Here is a 22,847-nt window from a genome sequence, read left to right on the forward strand (position 1 = left end):
ACACCAGTCCCGGACAAGCAAAGCACTTTTCTCGGTGCCGTTGCTACCGCTCACATTTATTCATACCACCCGTATTTCACTATCTCTTCGCCGAACTAGTGCACCTATTAGGTGTGTTGGGGACACAAGAGACTTCTTGCTTTGTGGTTGCAGTGGTTGCTTGAGAGGGATATCTTTGACCTCTTCCTCCCCGAGTTCGATAAACCTTGGGTGATCCACTTAAGGGAAACTTGCCGCTGTTCTACAAACCTCTGCTCTTGGAGGCCCAACACCTGTCTACAAGAATAGAAGCACCCGTAGACATCAAGCAATTTTCTCGGCGCCGTTGCCGGGGAGGAAAGGTAAAAGGCACTCATACTCCGGTTCCGGGTAAAGTACTTTTCTCGGCGCCGTTGTGTGTGTGCTCGAAGCTATTTCCTTTAGATCCCGCAATTGCATCTTTTTGTTTCTTGTTTACACTAGTTAGGCATAATGGACAACAATGAGCTTCTTATTCTATTTCCTGATTTAAGACATGGATGGTTTGATGCGAAAATTAAAAAACCCATGGAACATATTAGTATGAACGCTTTGAACACCATTGTTGCTAATGATATGGAAAATTCTAAGCTTGGGGAAGCTGGTTTTTATGAGCATGATCTTTTTAGTCCACCAAGCATTGAGGAGGAAATTTACTTTGATGATACTTTGCCTCCTATTTATGATGATTATAATGATATTGGTCTTTTAGTACCGCTTCGTTATGGAGGATAAATTTGATTATGATTACAATATGCCTCCTATATTTGATGATGAAAATAATAATGATAGCTACTTTGTTGAATTTGCTCCCACTACAACTAATAAAATTGATTATGCTTATGTTGGGAGTAGTAATAATTTTATGCATGAGACTCATGATAAGAATGCTTTATGTGATAGTTATATTGTTGAGTTTGCTCATGATGCTACTGGACATTATTATGAGAGAGGAAAATATGGTTGTAGAAATTTTCATGTTACTAAAATACCTCTCTATATGTTTAAAATTTTGAAATTGAGCTTGTCTAGTTTTCCTATGCTTATGCCTACATAACTTGTTTATTTACAAGATTCCTTTTCATAGGAAGCATGTTAGACTTAAATGTGTTTTGAATTTGCCTCTTGATGCTCTCTTTTGCTTCAAATACTATTTCTTGCGAGTGCATCATTAAAACTGTTGAGTCCATCTTAATGGCTATAAAGAAAGAACTTCTTGGGAGATAACCCATGTGTTTATTTTGCTACAGTACTTTTTATTTTGTATTTGTGTCTTGGAAGTTGTTACTACTGTAGCAACCTCTCCTTATCTTATTTTATTGCATTTGTTGTGCCAAGTAAAGTCTTTGATAGTAAGGTTCATACTAGATTTGGATTACTTGCACGTAAACAGATTTCTTGCTGTCACGAATCTGGGCCTAATTCTCTGTAGGTAACTCAGAAAATTATGCCAATTTACGTGAGTGATCCTCAGATATGTACGCAACTTTCATTCAATTTGAGCATTTTCATTTGAGCAAGTCCGGTGCCTCTTTAAAATTCGTCTTTACGGATCTGTTCTGTTTTGACAGATTCTGCCTTTTATTTCGCATTGCTTCTTTTGCTATGTTGGATGGATTTCTTTGTTCCATTAACTTCCAGTAGCTTTGAGAAATGTCCAGAAGTGTTAAGAATGATTGTGTCACCTCTCAACATGTGAATTTTTAATTATGCACTAACCCTCTAATGAGTTTGTTTTGAGTTTGGTGTGGAGGAAGTTTTCAAGGGTCAAGAGAGGAGGATGATATACTATGATCAAGAAGAGTGAAAAGTCTAAGCTTGGGGATGCCCCCGTGGTTCATCCCTGCATATTTCAAGAAGACTCAAGCATCTAAGCTTGGGGATGCCCAAGGCATCCCCTTCTTCATCGACAAATTTATCAGGTTCCTCCCTTGAAACTATATTTTTATTCGGTCACATCTTATGTACTTTACTTGAGCGTCTGTTTGTTTTTGTTTTTGTTTGAATAAATGCTTGTGTAGGAGAGAGACACGCTCCGCTGGTTCATATGAACACATGTGTTCTTAGCTTTTAATGTTCATGGCGAAGGTTGAAACTGCTTCGTTAATTGTTATATGGTTGGAAACGGGAAATGCTACATGTAGTAATTGGTATGATGTCTTGAATAACTTGATACTTGGCAATTGTTGTGCTCATGATTAAGCTCTTGCATCATATACTTTGCACCTATTAGTGAAGAAATACATAGAGCTTGTTAAAATTTGGTTGGCATGAGTGGTCTCTCTAGAGTCTAGATATTTTCTGGTAAAGGTGTTTGAACAACAAGGAAGACAATTTATAGTCTTATAATGCCTGCAATATGTTCTTATGTGAGTTTTGCTGTACCAGTTCATGCTTGAGTTTGCTTCAAACAACCTTGCTAGCCTAGCCTTGTATTGAGAGGAATTCTTCTCGTGCATCCAAATCCTTGAGCCAATAACCATGCCATTTGTGTCCACCATACCTACCTACTACATGGTATTTCTCCGCCATTCCAAAGTAAATTACTTGAGTGCTACCTTTAAAATTTCTATTATTTACCTTTGCAATATATAGCTCATGGGATAAAATAGCTTAAAAACTATCGTGGTGAAGAATATGTACTTATGTGTCTTATTTCTTAGTAAGTTGCTTGTTGAGCGATAACCATGTTTTCTGGGGACGCCATCAACTCTTTTACCTTTGTTGAATATCATGTGAGTTGCTATGCATGTTCGTCTTGTCTGAAGTAAGGGCGGTTTTCAAAATCAAATGGTTTGAGTATGCATACTGTTAGAGAAGAACATTGGGCCGCTAACTAAAGCCATGATTCATGGTGGAAGTTTCAGTGTGGACAGCTAATCCTCAATCTCTTATGAGAATATTAATTGTTGTTAAATGCTTATGCATTAAAGAGGAGTCCATTATATGTTGTCTATGTTGTCCCGGTATGGATGTCTAAGTTGAGAATAATCAAAAGCGAGAAATCCAATGCGAGCTTTCTCCTTAGACCTTTGTACAGGCGGCATAGAGGTACCCCTTTGTGACACTTGGTTGAAACATGTGCTATGCAATGATAATCCGTGTTAATCCAAGCTAATTAGGACAAGGTGCGAGCACTATTAGTACACTATGCATGAGGCTTGCAACTTGTAAGATATAATTTACATGATACATATGCTTTATTACTACCGTTGACAAAATTGTTTCTTGTTTTCAAAATGAAAAGCTCTAGCACAAATATATAGTAATCAATGCTTCCCTCTGCGAAGGGCCTATCTTTTACTTTATTGTTGAGTCAGTTTGCCTATTCTTTCTATCCTAGAAGCAAACACTTGTATCAACTGTGTGCATTGATTCTTACATGTTTACTTATTGCACTTGTTATATTGCTTTGCATTGACAACTATCCATGAGATATACATGTTACAAGTTGAAAGCAACCGCTGAAACTTAATCTTCCTTTGTGTTGCTTCAAGCCTTTACTTTGAATCTATTGCTTTATGAGTTAACTCTTATGCAAGACTTATTGGTGCTTGTCTCGAAAGTACTATTCATTAAAAGTCTTTGCTATATGATTCAATTGTTTAGTCATTATCTTTACCATTGCTTTGAATCGCTGCATTCATTACATATGCTTTACAATTATATTGATCAAGATTATGATAGCATGTCACTTAAGAAATTATCTTTGTTATCGTTTACCTACTCGAGGCGAGTAGGAACTAAGCTTGGGGATGCTTGATACGTCCCAAACGTATCTATAATTTCTTATGTTCCATGCTACTTTTATGATGATACTTACATGTTTTATACACACTTTACATCGTTTTGATGCGTTTTCCGGAACTAACCTATTGATGAGATGCCGAAGTGCCGCTGCTCGTTTTTCTGCTGTTTTTGGTTTCGAAATCCTAGAAAGGAAATATTCTCGGAATCGGACGAAATCAACGCCCAACATCCTATTTTTCCCGGAAGGTTCCGGAGCATCGAAGAAGTACCGGAGAGGAGCCGGGGGCCCCACACGCCGGGGCGGCGCGACCAAGGGGTGGGGCACGCCCCCTATTGTGTGGGCCCACCGAGGCCCCTCCGAGGCTGCCCTTCCGCCTACTTAAGGTCTCCGTCGCGAAAACCCTACCACGTTCGACGAAACCGGAGAAAACCTTCCGGAGCCGCCGCCATCGTGAAGCCAAGATCCGGGGGACAGGAGTCTCTGTTCCCGCACGCCGCCAGGACGGGGAAGTGCCCCGGAAGGCTCCTCCATCGACACCACCGCCATCTTCATCAACGCTGCTGTCTCCCATGAGGAGGGAGTAGTTCTCCATCGAGGCTCGGGGCTGTACCGGTAGCTATGTGGTTAATCTCTCTCCTATGTGCTTCAATACAATAATCTCATGAGCTGCCTTACATGATTGAGATTCATATGATGATGATTGTAATCTAGATGTCATTATGCTAGTCAAGTGGATTTTACTTATGTGATCTCCGGAGACTCCTTGTCCCACGTGTGTAAAGGTGACGAGTGTGTGCACCGTGTGGGTCTCTTAGGCTATATTTCACAGAATACTTATTCACTATTATGAATGGCATAGTGAAGTGCTTATTTATATCTCTTTATGATTGCAATGTGTTTTGTATCACAATATATATGTGTGCTACTCTAGTGATGTTATTAAAGTAGTTTATTCCTCCCGCACGGTGTAATGGTGACAAGTGTGTGCATCGTGTAGTACTTGGCGTAGGCTATGATTGTGATCTCTTGTAGATTATGAAGTTAACTATTGCTATGATAGTATTGATGTGATCTATTCCTCCTTTCGTAGTGTGAAGGTGACAGTGTGCATGCTATGTTAGTACTTGGTTTGGTTATGTTGATCTGTTATGCACTCTAAGGTTATTTTAATATGAACATTGAATATTGTGGAGCTTGTTAACTCCGGCGTTGAGGGTTCGTGTAATCCTACACAGTTAGTGGTGTTCATCATCCAACAAGAGGGTGTAGAGTCTAGCATCTATCTATTTATTCTGTTATGTGATCAATGTTGAGAGTGTCCACTAGTGAAAGTATGATCCCTAGGCCTTGTTTCCTAAATACTGCTATCGTTGTTTGTTTACTGTTTTACTACTGCCTGCAATATTATCACCATCAACTATACACCAGTCCTGGACAGCAAAGCACTTTTCCGGTGCCGTTGCTACTCGCTCGCATTTATTCATACCACCTGTATTTCACTATCTCTTCGCCGAACTAGTGCACCTATTAGGTGTGTTGGGGACACAAGAGACTTCTTGCTTTGTGGTTGCAGGGTTGCTTGAGAGGGATATCTTTGACCTCTTCCTCCCCGAGTTCGATAAACCTTGGGTGATCCACTTAAGGGAAACTTGCTGCTGTTCTACAAACCTCTGCTCTTGGAGGCCCAACACTGTCTACAAGAATAGAAGCACCCGTAGACATCAACCTCTACCTCCTTGAGTTCGACAAACCTCTTCACTTGGAGGCCCAACACTGTCTACAAGATTATAAGCCTGCATAGACATCAGTATGTCACCTCTCTTGATGGCTAGGTTGCGCAAGCGATACAGGTGAATTCCAAACGCCCTGTGCTTATCCATCAAGGCATACTTGTTGGCGTTCTCTCCCACATTAGGGCGTGTAGAGCCAAGGGCTTTAGCATGCATCACGATGCTGGCGAAGTTGGTGGCGATAGACCTCTGCCAAAAGGGGCACTTGTACACGCCTTCAGCCTAAGATAACGGTCGTCGTGTTTTCCCGACTAGAGCCTCCTCAAGTCGTGACGATCCTACACGTGGAAGGAATCATCCTCGCTGCCAACCTCGTCACTATCTTCCTGTTATGAACAACATTCAAGTGTGAGTGAATTGCAACGTGATCTATTCAGCAATATGTGATTGTGGTATCAAAAACATTAAACCAAAAGCTATTCCTAATATGAATATGACAAAAAGAACTGAGTCGGTCTTAGTTTAACATTGGACACATATACATACTCAGAAATGGAATCTGTGAACGAAATATATATATATATAAGCACAAGGAATTTGTATACACTAATGGTTCACTAACCCCACTCTGAATATATGAATCATTTGAGTGCCCAAAAATTCATCATCAGTGCAAAAATCATCAAAGGCACGGCCACAATCCCCAAATCTAAATAAATAACGTAGTAAGTTTAATTATTTGCATGTCTAACTTGCATAAATTAACCGAGTGAGTTCAATTACTTTCATAAATAAACCAAGTGAGGTTAATTATTTGCATAATTAACCGAATGAGTTCAAAACCACAATCACCAAATCTAAAAATATCCCCAGAAATTACAGATCCGCACTAGCAATAACCCTAGGCAACAGATGTGAGCATGGCCTAACTCTAGGTACCTGATGAGATCACGGCGGGCCAGAATCTAACACAAAATGAAGAAACAAAACCCTAGTTACCTCCGACCAATCATCGACAATGTTCGTGTTGTGGGGGTTCGATGGTGCGATGTAAGTCTCCTCCTTGTACAGGTTCAATCCAGCAGCTGCTTCCCGCGATCGTCTTCTTCATCATCATCGGTGGGGAAGGGGGGGGCCTTGACTCCCTCTGCAGCGGGGATGGAGGCCTGGACTCCAGCGGCTGCAATGACGGGGGTCTCCGATTGGCCAAGTCCATAAGCCGCTGCAACGGCTTGAGAGGCGGTGACGGGCACCACACTCTCCTTCTCCATCTATTTCTCTCTTGTTCTTCATAGATCTTAGTACTATATGAGCCGCCAACATGATTATGGCCATATATGTAATTCATATATGGTGGATCTTTATTCTATGATATTGAGATATGAGATTGGAATCTATTATGTGTAAGATGTATTGATAGATGCATATCATATACCCCATTTTTAAGTGCTTGTTTTGATCCAACGTGTATGCAAGAATTTGCAAGAACATATGTGAGATAGTTATTTTTTTGGTTTTGTGTGAGATTAAGTAAAGAAAGTATTTTGTATTTTCGTATTAAAATAGTGCTGTGAGTAGAAAGTATGATAAAAGTGATGGAAAGGTGTTTCTTATGATTAAAATTGGTCCGGGGTTCATGGGTTCACTTGTCTACTCTCTTTTTAAGTTGTAGTGGATACCAACAATTCATCAATGAGATAATATTGGTGGAACTTCAATATTTTTTTATAAGCATTCATTTGGGTAACACGTCCTAACATAGAGATGCTGCAACACACCTATCTTATACTCCACAAGAAAGGGAAAACTCCAAGCAATCTTGTATTAAGAATTAACAGAGCATAGCTTAAGTACTTTGGACATGATGTTTGAATATCAAATATGCTACCTTCAGCAAACAAGATTATCACTATTGTGACATGATAAACATAGCAAATGCATTCACTTTATCCCTAGTGAGGCAGCAAAGGAAAAGTTAAAACCATAGTAGATCATGAATTTGTTGTCATATTCAATCATTAAAACCATGCTACTCCATCTAATACACACTTCTCCCCACATATGTTCTTGCATACACGTTGGGTCAAAACAAGCACTTAAAAAACGGGATACATGATATGCATCTATCAATACATCTTACACATAATAGATTCCAATCTCATATCTAGATATCATAGAATAAAGATCCACCACATATGAATTACATATATGACCATAATCATGTTGGCAGCTCATATGGTACTAAGATCTATGAAAAACAAGAGAGAAATAGATGGAGAAGGAGAGCGTGGTGCCCGTCACCGCCTCTGAAGCCGTTACAGCGGCCTATGGAGTGGGCCAATCGGAGGCCCTCGTCAAGGCAGCTGCTAGAGTCTAGGCCCGCGCCTCTGCTGCCGATGGTGTCCAGCCCCTGTCCCCACCGACGATGAAGAATACGGCCGCGGGAAGCGGCTGCTAGATTGGGACCCATATGAGGAGGAGCCCTACAACACGCCGCCAAACCCTGAAGACACGAACATTGTTGAGGATCTATCTGAAGTAACTAGGATTTGGTCTCTTCATTTTGTGTTAGATTCCGGCCAGCCGCGTGGTCGCATCTGGTGCCTGGGGTTAGGCCGTGCTCGCATCTGGTGCCTAGGGTGTGCAAATCTATAGTTTTTGGGGATATTTTTAGATTTGGGGATTAGGGATTTAAACTCACTCGATTAATTTATGCAAGTAACTAAACTCAATTGGTTAATTTATGCAATTAATTGAACTCACTCGGTTAATTTATGCAAGTTAGACATGCAAATAATTAGACTCGCTGTATTATTTTTTAAGATTTGGAGATTGTGGTAGTGCCTTTGATGATTATTTGCCTATGATGAACTACTGGGCACTCAAATGATTCATATTTTCAGAGTGGGGTTAGTGACCCACTGGTGTGTACAAATTCATCGTGCATTATATCTTGTTCACTAACTCCATTTCTAAGTAGATACGTGTGTCCAATGTTAATTTAGGGTGCCTCATTTCTTTTTGCCATGTTCATATGAGGATCTTCTTTGGGTTGAATGTTGTTCATACTTGAGTCATCTATTGCTGAATTTTACTCATACTTGAATGTTGTTCATAATATGAAGATAGTGACGAGGTTGGTAGTGATGACGAGTCCTTCCACATGAAGGGTCGTCACATCTAGAGGAGGCTCGAGTCGGGTAAACTCGACGGCCGCTGGGCTGGATACGTTTACATGTGCCCCTTTTGTCACAGGTGTATCGGCGCCAACTTCTAGAACATCATGATGCATGATGAAGCCCTTGGTTCCACCCTCCCTAAGTGTGAGAGAATGTCAACAAGTATGCCTTCATGGATGATCACAAGGCGTTTGGGATTCACCTGCACAACCTGAACATCGAGAGGAATGACATACCGCCTCCCAAACCCAAGATGTTGAAGAACAAGGGTCTAGGCAGCAAGAAGGAGAGGAAGCGACAACTGCTAGAGCCGATGAGGACGGTTTGAGGAATATGTTATTGCTGCATGTTGACTCTGTACTCTCTCTATGTGTGTTGCTTCTCCTTAAGCATCTTATTTTGTGGAAATCAGGGATCCCTTGCACTGTGTGTTGACTGCTCTAGATTTTCTATCGAGCAAGAGAGAGAAAAGGTGTTTTCATTTGTTTTCCAGAAAGAGAGAGACATGAGGTTAATGAGGTAGATAGAGAGAGAATGTGCTCTGATTTATCTAGGGGCATAGCATATCTACTGATATCACATTCTACGTGATACCATGATACCATTTATCAAAATTTAAAATTGCAAATATCAAAAATTCCAAAATAAATTCTTGAATATTTATGGGATATGTATTTATCATCCCCAAAATTTGAAGAATAAAATTCGAAATCCACACAACGATATAAAAAAGAAAATTCCAACAAAAATAGTGTCACAAAAAGACAAAAACACAAAATGGCACTATTCATGTAACAATTTTTATTTTTATTTTGTTTATGTATTCCAAATTTGCTTTCGAAACTTCTAAGGAATGTAAACACACATCTTGTGAACATCTACAATTTTTTCCAGAACTCTTTGACGTATGTATATAAATTTAAATTATCTAGGTTGGTATCATGGTATCACGTAAAGCGTGGAATCACTAGATACTTTACCTATGGAGGTGAGCTAGACATGGTCCGATGATGATCCACACGCCGCGGCTCCACATGTCAGAATAATGGTCAATGTCATTGACCCCACGACAACATGCATTTGACCTTCTTGTGAGAGTTTGAGACAAGAGATTGGGCAAAAGTGATAAAAAAATTTAGAGATGAGGAAAAAATAATAGAACTAACGAACGAAGGGCACAAAAATAGAAATCCCTAGAAAAATACGTGTTGACTTTACCATGGTAGTCTATATCCGACAAGTTATCGACATGAAACATGTCAAAAAAGTTACATAACTAATAATATTTTGTTAAATTGTAGCTGTAAATATTAGATCTATCTGTCACGGTAATTATGTTGATGTCCATTAATGTGATGTCTCTAGTTCAGATCCATATGTTTCTTATAATATTATCAGCAAATACAAAGCTGCTGGTCGGAGAAGTCCTCCATCTAAATTGTTGCTATGCTTAACATTGTCACCTTGGACAACGAGATGTACATCATGGCCAAGTTTCCGTGGAGTGATGCTGAAATTGACAACCTTATATATTTGCTGCTGCAAAATGGTGTATATAGTCCATCTTTTGTGATAGTCCTTGCAAGTGACACGTCAATAGTAACTTAAAAAAACTTGCACCATTTTGAATTCTTGTGATCATATATTTCAGAACTAATTTAGGCATTAGAGCTACAGATTACATGGTTGTTAGAAAAACATCGCGTCAATCTTATGTCACTACAAAAAGTCGATACAGTCCTTAGGTTTACCCGAGTCGGCCAACTGTCCCATTTGGATGCCAACGTGGGGAGGGAGCCCGGCTTTTCCATGACCCGTCCCTGCACGAGAGTTTCGCCTCACGATAGGTTGGGAGAGAAATACTCGGCTAGCACAGAGTAGCCACAGCCTTGGATGTGAGTACATCTTCAACGGGCGACGAATATCGGACGTCGAAAAGTGGCCGTGCGCATTTCACGGACACGAAAATGATCGTTTTTACCGCGCGTCCATTTGCGTCTAGGTGTGCTTCCAACGGGGCGACCCATATTGTTTCTCCAACAATATTTTTCATTCAAGGGAAAATCATAACATACTACACGAAATAAAAGGAGAAACAAGCCCTAGGCTACTTGCACCCGATGGCCCGGCCCCGTCGTTGCCTCCCTCCCTCCTCATCATCTTCTCCGCCGGCCACCGCTCCATTTGTCGTGCGGTCGCCAGATCTTGGTGGGATGCCGCGTCCTCTAGCAGCCGATGCCTCAGCAGCTCGTTGGCGGCATCCCCGGCCTTCTTGAGCATCTCGAAGGACTCTACTAAAGCCCTCTGCTTCGCCTCCGCCTCCTCCGGGTCAGGAGATCCCACTTGAATTCGGAAGAGTCATCGGAGGTGTCCTCTGCGGCAGCCACCTCCTGCTGTGTGACGAACGCCGCGCGATCCTCCTCTGCCTCCTGCTCCGGGTCAACCATTAACCTCGCGGTCCTGGCAGAGTCGATAACATCGTCCGCGCTTTCTTTGTTGTCATCGTCGAACGGTGTTGTCGACCGGGGGAGGTGGAGTAGGTGTAGACGGAGGTGGAGGCAGAGTAGCCTGGCGGCGATCGGCGCTGCTCATCGTTGTAGACAACTGTGGCTACAACGGAGGTGGAGGCGGCTGTGCGGCGGCTAGGGTTTGTGTGGAGGAGAGGATGAGGAAGACGAGCGCGCGCTCCTTTTTATATACGCCGGAGGCAGCCGAGGGGCGCGGCACGCGTGGCATCGCCATAACTTCGTTGCCAGAGGTTGGCAGCGGCCGCTCGGCAGACGAGGCATCGCCATTAACGTGGCGCAAACTGCCAAAGCGACGCCTCGTCGCCAGTACTGGCGTGGCTGAGAAGACGCATCGAGCCAGGATCACTGCCAGGCTGGCCCGATGAAACGTCCGCCCAGACCCAAGCTGTCACTTGGTGTGTCCACGGAGACGCATCCAAGGCGCATATTTGAGCTATGTTAGTGTCTTCACGGATAGTCCGGTTATTACTATGTGTCGGGCACGTATTTTTCGACCGCGCTGATGCAAAGGTCGGAGATGCACTGACTCCTCACGCTATCCAGCGCCTGATCTTCTGTTGTTCCCTTTACCCCTTTCTATTCTCCACGACGTTCAAATAGCAGTTGGTCATTTTCTCATCCGGAATAACCTCGCCCAAGGTTCCTTGTGCAGAAGGAAATTCCAGTTTTGGGATTAGTTTCCAGGGTTTCTCATATCGAAAAGGCCGAGAGGCAAATAAGCCCTTACGGAGAATCGGTAGAGAAACTGAAAAGATAATTTACAGAGTTTCACCAATGTGAACTTAATAGCTACGAGATGGGTATAAAAGACTCAATTTCTTTAATCATCAGTGTTCAAAATATACTAACAAAATCTAAGTATTGTGATAAGGGTGTGTTAACCGTAGCAAAGCACGGGTATTGTACTAGTAATAGATAGAATAGATTGAAGTGAAAAAACATAGCTTTTAAGTTTTAGACCGTTACAAAATTTATGCATGTAGAGAATGTACTTGCAATGTTTTGTTACGAAGCATATGACAATTCATGAGTTGTACAGGGACGTTATTGATCGAGCATATAAATTGGATGAGACTAAAAAGTAAAAAAAAAAACATGTTTACTACTGTATCCGAGCTGTAAGGGACATGGTGTTTTAGCTCATAGGTCTAAATGCGCCTATTAAAAAAATATTTTAAATTTATTTTTAATTGTTGAAAAATTATGATGAAAAATCCTGGTTGTACATTTATACATTCTATGTTCACTCACAAAGTTTGTGGAAAAAAGTCATTTTGTATGACTGACGTAAAAAGGATAAAAACATGTCACGTAAAAATCTATTTTAAATCACCAAAAATTATCTTTTTCACACAACCCATAAAATATACTTCTTTGGGAAACTTAGTATATATGAACATAGAATGTTAAGATGTACACCTAGATTTTTTTATAGAATTTTTAGACATTTTGAAATTCACTTTTTAGACAATGGGTGCATCTACATCTATGAGCTAAAAATGATTTCTCACTATAAGAGGGACTATTTCCAACATTATATTGTAATAACTCGTCAGAAGATTTTAACGGACTGCAATATACATGATCCCGCTTTGAATTGGTATCTTTGATCATGTCTTTCGGTTCAACCTGCACGCCCCTTCATTAGTCCCTCAAACATAAACATTGTTGAAGTTTACACTCTTAATTATAGCTAGCCGATGCAAGTGAAACTGAGCAGGCAACAAGAGTCAACTCAGCAGATGAACTACAGAAATTTCCTAATAATTCTTTATATATACGCCTTGGTTCGTCTTCGCGCAGTATGAAACGATCGAGCGTCTTCAGCTCAGAGCGGTTGCCTCGTCGGTCGTGGTGCCGCGTCTACCGTGGTTGTACGACGGTCCGGCCGAGCCGCACGCTTGTTCCAGCGAGCTGGTAGCGCTTCAGATCGAACAGTGAGAGGATTACCAGCAGCCAGCCAGTCCTCTCCCTAAATCTGAGACAAGCTCTGCAAGTCACCAGCCTGCATGAACAGTCTGACCCAGAAATCCATCTCGTTGTTGCTCGAGGTCGGCGAAGCACAACCGAAGGGGTCGCCGGCTTCCATGGAGCTGTCCACCGTCATTGCCAGCGTCTCCGACCAGAAGCTGTCGTCGATCTGGAACTCGCCCGAGGTGAAGCTGCCCGTGTTCTCCACTGACGTGGCCATTGAGTCGTCGCTGTCGGACGACGTCGACAGGGACTGCTCCGGCGACGAAGCCGGCTCGGAGGCCGGGCCCTCGGATGCAGCCACAGCAACAGGCTTCTTGGCTTTGCGCTTCTGCGCACTGATTGCGCCTTGTGGTTTACCTGAAGACTCAAGCCTCTTCTTGAGGTGCGTGTGCCAAACATTCTTGATCTCGTTGTCCGTCCTACCCGGCAGCCTTGCGGCAATCGTCGACCACCTGTTGCCGAGCATGGTGTGGAGCTGGATGATGGCGTCTTCTTCCTCGTTGGTGAAGTTACCGCGCTTGATGTCCGGGCGCAGGTAGTTGATCCACCGGAGGCGGCAGCTCTTGCCGCAGCGCAGCAGCCCGGCCTGCTTCGGCAGAGCCCGCCAGTTGCTGTGCCCGTGCTGCTCGATGTGAGCGATCAGGATCATGTCCTCCTCCGCCGTCCACGGCCCCCTCTTGAGACCCATCTTCTCGCAGCACGGAGCCCTCCCCATTGCTAGTGGTTGTGGGAGCTCTGTGTGTGATGGATCAGTTGTTCGGTGGTGTTGACGCTAGGGCAAGGAAGTTCGATGCTCGGAAGAAGAGGGTGCGTTTGGCTGATGGTGTGTAGATTGCGAGGCTTTGGGCTATTTATATATGCTCGGCGCGACGAGCCGACGACAGCAAAACGTGGTCAATTAGGGAAGCTGCGTACGCAGCAGGTGTGAGGGGGACAAAACGAGGGAGAAGATAATAGTAGTAGCGTTCTCTGCAACTTGTTACAGTATTTTTTTTTAAAATCGTTTTGGATGTATTCCTTGTACGTTGCTTGTTTGGTTGTGTAGTGCTAGATCCCTTTTGTACTCTAGTTAGGAGGGTCAATCATGAGCATGTGCGCTCCAACGTCGCTATTTGGCATGCTTTGTTGTATCAGAAATTCAGGATGGATTAGTCGTCATGGCCTGTACGTTGGCATGTCATTCCTTGCAGCTTGATTTTTCTCAATAGTTGGCATGCATTCCTACTTGCTACAATTATAATCACATTCAGAGGGCCTTCTTCAAAAAACTTGATTCATCTTCCAGCATATACAGTCTACAGTGTTTAGATGTTTAGATTGCTTAGCACATCAGAGTGTACAAGCCCGGAGACTCTGATTATTACTCTATGAATATGCCTCATGTCGACAAAGTAAGAAATTTGAAGACCGTTTCCTCACGATTATCCTTTCGGCCGGGCCGACTGCCTAATTTTGAAATGGCAAGTTGAATCAAGAGAGATAAGCGACCATTTCAGCGGAGCTTATGTTCACTTTCACATTGCCGGAAGTCTCTCAGCAATCGTTCTGGATTTGCCTCCTGTAAAGGAAAACGGAAAGGCAGCATTATAGTTCCATTCTTTCGCTCTCATTGGGACGAACCGTATGGTCCGTATCGTTGCAAGATAAAGCAAAGTGCACGGCGGATCTCTGGCTATTTCTGCCTGCCTATCTTTCTGAATGGGTTCAGTCGTCAGTGTGCTTCTAAGTTCAAACTGCTTTTTGCCTTTGAGACTTTGTATGATATGATCATCAGGTGGGCAATTTTAGACAAGGCTGATTCAATCAAAGTGGAGTTTCTCAGCTGATTTGGTCCAACGGTGCAATTTGCTTGGGATCGACACGCGGTTCGAGGCGTCATCTCAGCAAAAAAACGCTTCTCTTAGAAAAGTTCTGAACCCTGAGCGGTTCAACAAGGAGAGACACAGCATTGCGGCGTTCATTGATTGATCAAGACAATATTACAAACTTCTTATAACTTATCTCATGGAAGCTTTCAATGTTACTTTGTGACGCAGAACATATGATTAATTTGCTAACCAACTCTACAATATTAATGATCTAAAAACATATAAAAGATCAATTTCTTGTAGCCTTGCTGTTGATGAACTGGTGAGCACATATCAGCTTTGGCCAAGTCTCTTGTTTACAATAAGCGTGCAGAATCCACTTGCTATGTGTATGTGGGTGATGTAACTGGCATTGTAGCTAAGTCCAGGCTGAAACAAATATATTCACAGATCGAGGATGAAGAAAGAGAGGATGTTACTTACTTTTTCACTCCACGGATAATGAAACAAATACTTTAGTTTTAAAAACTAACTCGAAAAAACATTTATTCATTTCCTCCTTATTTTCATGGGCCTTGAAGCGTTTTCTTTCTTTTCCGGAAAAAAATATCTTCCTTTTCTTCAAAGTTTGTGCAGTGGTCAACTTAATAAATATCTAGCTTACATCCACCCCGAAGCATTGTAAATATTTTTGGCAATTGGCTAAATGGGATAGAGGTCAGGTTTAAAAATCTTATCAGAGTGGGATCGATCCCTGTTATTTGGTCGCTATGGCTATGTAGAAATGACAAGATTTTTAATGACAAAAAAACTTTTCTCTTATGCAGATAATCTACCGGTCTACGGCTACGCTCCGTTCATGGTCGTCGCTTCAACGTATGGAGAACCGCAACCTATTTACGGAGGTATTTACACGGTTGGAGAATTCAACCAAGGAGTTTATTACCTAACATGGGTGGCTGCATAGTCTCGGATAGTCCATGATCGACTTCTGTTTCTCGGTACATTTTATTCTGAACTAAAGTTGTAAACTTGTCGAACGGTTGTGTGCATCCTAGCTATGCAGAGGTCGGGTGTATTACCTCAAAACTTTTGAATAATAAAGCGTCCTTTTTGAAAAAAAAAAGACAAGCGTCAACTTGCACCACCTTAATTCACTATCTATCACCATCTGCTGAATAATGGATGAGAGGAAAAATATTAGAATATGTGATAACAACTAAAGAAACTATCAAGATCTAAACAGATGAAAATGACGCCACCGTGCGCCGCAATGAAGACCCGCTCAACGCAGCCTCAACCAAAAGTCATCACAACTCTAGTATAGGAGGAAAGGTAGACGGATTCCTGAGAGTCCCGTACAAAGTACCATCGCATCCCTATCGTGCATGCATCAGACAGCCAATATCATGGCGAAAACAATCGATCGGTGTACGCAGGGGAATCGAGCTGGCTAGGGCAAGTTCGAATTGGAGTTCTCGATCGGCACGACATGTCGCTCTCAAATGGTGTATTGCTGTGCGACAAATTCAGCTTGATACAGTAAATGGATTCGATCTAACCTTTTCGGGTCAATACTGGGGCATGGCCTGAAGATTTTTCTTCCTCTTGGCCAATGGCAATCCAGCCTTGTAAGATGAACAAGAAAAAACACCCTGAGCTCCCGAACCATCCGCAGAAAAAAACACCCTGAGCTCTTGAACCATAAGCATTCTTCTCTGGATTTACATCAAAGCAAGCTACGTTGGTTGGCTAAGACATGCCCATTGATTAATGACCAGGAGAGCGGATGTAACCGTCGACTATTAGAGCGTGATTGATGAAGAGGTACGCCTGGCTCTGGCGAGACGAGCTCATGAAAAAACGAGTCATACTCTCACAGAGATAGGCTCGACAGTACGAGAACATGGTGTTTGGTTGTCTGCATTGACATGGCAACACGTAGCCACACCCGATAGTGATTCGGTTTGGCTGCATGTATGGTGTTGTATATGGTTACCTTATGGAAAGATTGGTGAGATTACCTCACACTTGCAAGTACCATGATTTTGTTTCCTCGCACTTGTAAGTACAATGATTCATAAAACAGAAAACTTTCAACATTGAAGTTGCATGAAAAGGCGAGCCTAAGTTACCAAATGAAATTAAAATTGATCGACCATGCATGAAGAATTTTGCAAAATCAATCCCGATAAACTTCGTCCGAAACCATAAAACTTAAGAGGTATTGTTGACAAAAGTTGGAAACAATCAAGAAAATGGAGTCACCGAATCCATCAAGAACTTTTTGTGTGGACAGCATCACAAAACCAAATTGGAGAAAAGATAAAATGATGAAAAGAGAGTATGGTGAAAGGGAAGTACGAAACACCGAGACAAAGAGACATGGAGAGTGCATATATCATAATAAACTCATAACCACTTTGTCTATGTTTTTTCCAAACAGAAAAATTCATGACATGAAAGTCATGCCAAGCAGCAAGATGAAGCTACTACTAAAAAGAAATTTTAAAAGTAGGCGGTGAATTTAAGTAAATTGATATCAATAAAATCTGAATGGGGAGGCAAAATTTGAGAGTTACAATTACCGCAAGTTGAAATCATTAATGGGATGGAATCAGCTCGTCGATTCAGACCTTTTGATGGCAAGGTCTCGGCGTACTGAAACAATTGTGTTAACATGAGAGAAGAAGGAGAAGTAACAAAAGGAGCTCGAGAAGGCAATCACAACTTTACGTGTTTTTCACATGAGGCCGGGAGTCGAGCTCAACCTAGCCTGATAGAAACGGCTAATTCGATCATTCATCTTAGCGCTCTTTAGAGTTTGTGCTATGGGCTTTGAGCTTCGTGCTTGGACAAGTTCGAGGCCTCCTACATGTAAGGAAACAAGCCCCTGTTTCGTATAGTCAGCCAATCCAAGGAACTAAATATCAAAAACAAGAGAAAACCCCATATCAGATGGTCTAGTTGGATTGATGTAGGTAATGAATCACAACCTGATGCATCTAGAATGTATATAATCCTTTTGAAGTTTAATATAATTTTTTTTGATTATTAACCAATGATTATTGTGTTTTCACACTAATTACTATTGATTTTTCAAGTTAGGAGGCATGTTCCTCTGTTATGATGAGATGTATTTTACAACTAGCCCTATTTGGCTTTTGAACTTCTTTCAATACTATGTTAGTAGTTTGTCCTTGATGAATATTTATTAACAAATTTTCTATGCATTGTGACAAATGTTATAAGGTATTCCTTAGTTCTGATTCTCCCTCTTGCTAGAATTTCTTCTTACTAAGCATGGTATGTTTGCTTGTACATCCAACTCTATCAGGCAAAAGTTTTCCCACTTGTGTCCACTATATCTACCTATACACATTTTTTGCCATTCCAAGAAAACCGTCGTTGATGTGGGCATTACCCTTCGGATAACCAATGTTATGCTACCTCCTACGGCCCAACCAGGGCCCCATGAAGATCATCCACCGACTAAGGTGGGCCGTTATGTCGGTTCCGAAGAAAGATTCTTGACGAACAAGGAAAGAAGACGAAGAAAAATGAAAGTTTAGACGTAGAACTCTTTGTAACCTGACCGAACCCGGACAGAACTCTCGAGACCTGGCCTGCAATATAAGGGCCAGGAGAGGGTCTGTCGAGGGACACACAATCACCACAGCCAGAATTCCCTCAAGTCTAGAGCTAGGTCATTAGAAATCTTAGCCTCTCGACGAGATCTTAGTCTTAGCCTTCGACTACCCCATTATAATCCAATAATTTTGATAATCAAGATCAGACAAGCAGGAAGTAAGGGTTTTACCTCATCGATGGCCCTGAACTTGCGTAAATCTCTCTCCCCGTTTGTTTGCTATCCGATGTCTCATGTCATCCTGCAGGATGACGTCAAGCCTAAGCCCCAAAAAGTGGGCATTGCCGAGGAGCACCCTCGACAATTGGCGCCGTATGTGGGAAACCTGTTGGCACAAGGCTCATCATCGGCTGTTTCAGTCATGTCGTCCGCAACTTCATCAGCATCGCCGGCGTTGTCGTCGGCTCCTTCATCACCAAGCTCGGAGAACTCGATTCGATTCGGGTCCTTCGAGTTTACTCCGCACAACGACTCGTCTCGTCCGATCTTTTCAGATCTGCAAGGCGGGTTGAATATGACGTTCGGGAGCGTCCACTACTGCATTAACACCGAGGGCATCCTTCGGCTGCCCGATCCACTCGTCTCCAACACAGCAAGGACTCCATCATCATCAGCGGCAGGGTCGACCGCGTCGACTCCGGTCCCGATCGATCTATCGGCTGAATTATCTGCATCGACGACAACATCTTCACCGCCATCGACTCCATGCCGATCGACGTCATCTATGTCCGTTGGATCCGATGATTCTATGTCATCCGATCTGACATCGTACTATTGCCTAAACTGCGACATCAGGCATGGATTGGGCTCGGATGACACGCCGTTCGTCTGCAGTGCCAAATATTCTTCGGATGATGGAAGTATCGACAACATCGCCAGGATAACTACCTGGAAGGTGGCGCATCATCAGATCTATGCTATTCTCAACACGGTCGACAGAGAGGAAGGAGAGCGCACACGATGTACCAATAGGCGTCGCAACATCGAGAACAACTCCAGTAACGATAATAGTGACTACACTATTACTGAGGAAGAGTGGGAAGCGGCTCGAGCTGCTATAACCAACAATACTCGGCTCCCTTCTGGAACTTCGGCAGGGACTCTTAACGCATATCATTCTATCTTGGAGAGGAATCGAGTGCGGTTGTCAAACGAGCAAGCAGGTCTCGATCGGCGCTGGCTCGTAGCTGATCAATCCAGTGAGCAACGTAGAGCCTCACATGTTAGTGCGTCTCGGAGCAACCAAGGTTCGGGAAGAAATCGACCAAGGATGCCTCGACTTTCGGAAGGTGATGCAAGGGAGATAACTTCAAACTTGTCCAAATCCTTTAGGACTATGGACACTGCAGGCATGCTGAGGCCGAAAACCATCGAGGGAGAAACTGCCAACCTCGCGGCATATCTGATTAACCATCATCCAACACCCGATGGGCTGATGGCGCAACTCATCGGGGTGCTCTGGAAAGCCTCGTGATCCTTGGAGATAAACTCGTTCCTGGAAAGGAGAAGGATACACACCAGGGCAGTGGTTCCAGGCATCGTTCGAAAGACACTCGAGATGATATCACGCAAAGCAGGATTGATAAAGCTCGACGACGACGGGCTGCAAGAGAAGGATATGATAGCGATGACTCCGAGGAAACTCAGGAATACGACGGCGAATTGCGAGGAGCCGATTGATTAAGTTACAAAATTTGGGAGACGATGCCACCAAAGAGATTCAAGCCTACCCCCACTGATGTTACCAAATACGACGGGCAGCAGGAGCCGAGGTCCTGGATAGATGATTACTTACAAAATGTTATCTTGTACAAGGGAAATCAAATAGTGGCAATGCAGTGTCTGCAGATTTACCTGAAAGATTCGGCACGAGCATAGTTGAGAGGCTTGCCAAAGGGTTCTATCATATCCTGGGAAGATTTGGTTGAGGCTTTCGTAAAAAACTTTCAAGCTACGTACAAGAGGCCGGTCGGAATCGAAGAGCTACGACATTGTCAACAAAAGCAGATAGAATCAATGTGCACGTACATCGGGCGTTTTACTAAACTATTAAACGATGTTGAAGATGTTTCCGTTGATAGAGCAATCGATGCTTTCAGTGACGGCATTCGACGGGAATCGTATATTGAAGAACTTGGTCGAAAGAAGCCAAAAACTATCACCAAGTTGATAGAGATTGCCAACAGTTGGGCTGATGGAGAAGATCATGTAAGAAAACCTCGTCAGCGCAGTGACGACGAAGATGACGACCAGCCGAGGCATGATTCGGGTGATCGACGAGATCGCCGCAAGAAGAGGAAAGACCGCGGATACGATGATGCTAACATCGTAGCTGCTGGATATTCCGATCAACGAGATGATCGGTATGATGATAGACGTGATGATCGTCAAGATAACAATCGCAACAATTCGGGAGGAAATCGCGGCAATTACAAGGGGCGACCTTCAAGGGTCCCGGAGTTTCCTTTTGCTGAGCAGCTAAATGCTCCCTGTTACATACATGCATATATCGATCCCAAGGATCACACTAAGAAGTCTAGTCATCTGCTCAGAGATTTTCGACAGTTTATCGAAATGCAGAAGTTTTACGAGATAGGCAGGGGGCAGCCGTAGCAGCCGATACCTCCACCACCACCCCCACCTCAGCACCAACTTCAACAAATTCAAACTCGTAATCCTAATGAGTCCTTTCCCCACCGCGGGGACATATGAGTATGATTCACAAAACTGGTGTTTCGAGAAGAGAGATGAAGAAGCTCATGCAAGAAATCAACCTCGCAGAAAGTACCATGGGAAATATTCTAGAGTATGTCGACTGGTCGTCGCAGAGCATCCTGTTTAGCAGGGCGAACCATCCGATGTCTATCCCAAAACCAGGTCATGTTGGCTTGGTAATTGAAGCACAAATAAGAGGATTCAGTAAGAGCAAAGTGTTCATGGATGGTTTTCTTGTCATTCTCCTATTTTCTCTTCCTCATATTTCATCGGGTGCGCGACCAGCGCTCCGATGGGAGTAGCCCCCGAGGCTACAGCCGAGTGTTTGCACTTGGCTGTAGGCTCAACTTTTGCTATTTTGATCAACTCTGCATTTTTATCTTTCGCATCATCCTCTTATCAGGAGTATACACAATACTTATGATAAGAGTAGCCCCCGAGCATATGAACAGATGCTTGCGTTTGATCATAGGCTCCCAAAGTTTCTTTTTTAGAACTCGAAGCTTTATTGTCGCTACATTTTGTTAAACCACTCGAAGCTTTCTTGAATGACGTCGCTACTGACGATAGCCACGATGCCCACCTTGGAAAGCCATGACTGTTGTCACCTCACTGGGTCGTGGGTCCAAAACTCTGCGCCATCGACACGTCGCGCAAGTGGGGGACACATGTCCTCCGTAATTTCCGACACGCGCGAAGTAACTTCCGTTCAGTAAATTCGGAGTGGTAAGACCCTTTTACCCTTTGGCCACGCGTAGGGCTCGGAACACTTCCCTCTTTTCATCCAACGGCTGGACGCATCAACTTCTCTCTATAAATTTACCTGGTACTCCTCATTCATCCCCTTTGCTGCGCCGCGCATCTGCTCTCTGTCTCCCCGCCATTGCTGCTCCTCAAGCTCCTCACGCACACGCTCTCTCTCCCCATGTTTCTCCACCAAGTTTTCCGCCATGGCTCCGCGCACGAAGCAGTGCAAGAACCATGCTCCGGGCACCGACGAGCCCGCGGAGAAGGTCAGGGTTTCAGGCTGGGAGCGGTCGAAGATCTCCGCCCAAGACCAGAAGCTGCCACTACAACAATACATAGGTTTGGTAACACATATCTGTAACACAAGAAAAATTGTGTTACTCCATAAAATCCCAGTAACACACCAATTCTGTCCACCACGAGTTTGTAACACAAAGTATGGGAGATGCGAAGAGTGTTACAAAGTTGTAACACCCGATTGAAGGTGTTACAAGGTAGTAACACATAATTTACAAAGATCAAAATTGTGTTACTAGGTTGTAATACATAACTCAGAGAAATATAGTGTTACAAGTTTGTCGTGTGAGGGGTCATGCTTGTCGATCTCGCGTGGCGCCTTGAAACCCTCGGGGTTATTATCGCCCCGGATCATGAGGCCAAAGCACTGAGGCCCAAGTCAGCTGAAGTCGCCTCGAACAGGCTGAGTAGAGTCGAGAGTTTCCCGCAAGTCATGATGGTTGGCGGTGAT

General features: G+C 43.3%; 1 protein-coding gene across 2 annotated transcripts; it reads right to left on the reverse strand.

Annotated features, from left to right (window-relative positions):
* Nucleotides 1-12,823: 12,823 nt before the first annotated feature.
* Nucleotides 12,824-13,978, reverse strand: LOC124687664 (transcription factor MYB30-like). Of its 2 annotated transcripts, XM_047221426.1 has the most exons (2): nt 13,296-13,978; nt 12,824-13,241 (listed from the first exon to the last, which is right to left on the reverse strand). In XM_047221426.1, exons 1-2 carry the CDS (start codon nt 13,893-13,895, stop codon nt 13,179-13,181), a joined length of 663 nt encoding a protein of 220 aa, XP_047077382.1. In that variant the 5' UTR covers nt 13,896-13,978; the 3' UTR covers nt 12,824-13,178. The 2 variants fall into 2 exon arrangements, with proteins under 2 accessions (XP_047077382.1, XP_047077381.1); XM_047221425.1 differs by having other exon boundaries at nt 12,824-13,978.
* Nucleotides 13,979-22,847: the final 8,869 nt, after the last annotated feature.

Source organism: Lolium rigidum, chromosome 2 (assembly GCF_022539505.1).
Source record: "Lolium rigidum isolate FL_2022 chromosome 2, APGP_CSIRO_Lrig_0.1, whole genome shotgun sequence".
In the NCBI taxonomy this organism is placed as follows: domain Eukaryota; kingdom Viridiplantae; phylum Streptophyta; class Magnoliopsida; order Poales; family Poaceae; genus Lolium; species Lolium rigidum.

What these genes read in the sequence shown, in the direction of transcription:
- LOC124687664 (XM_047221425.1), bottom strand. Translation starts at nt 13,895, where the DNA reads ATGGGGAGGGCTCCGTGCTGCGAGAAGATGGGTCTCAAGAGGGGGCCG.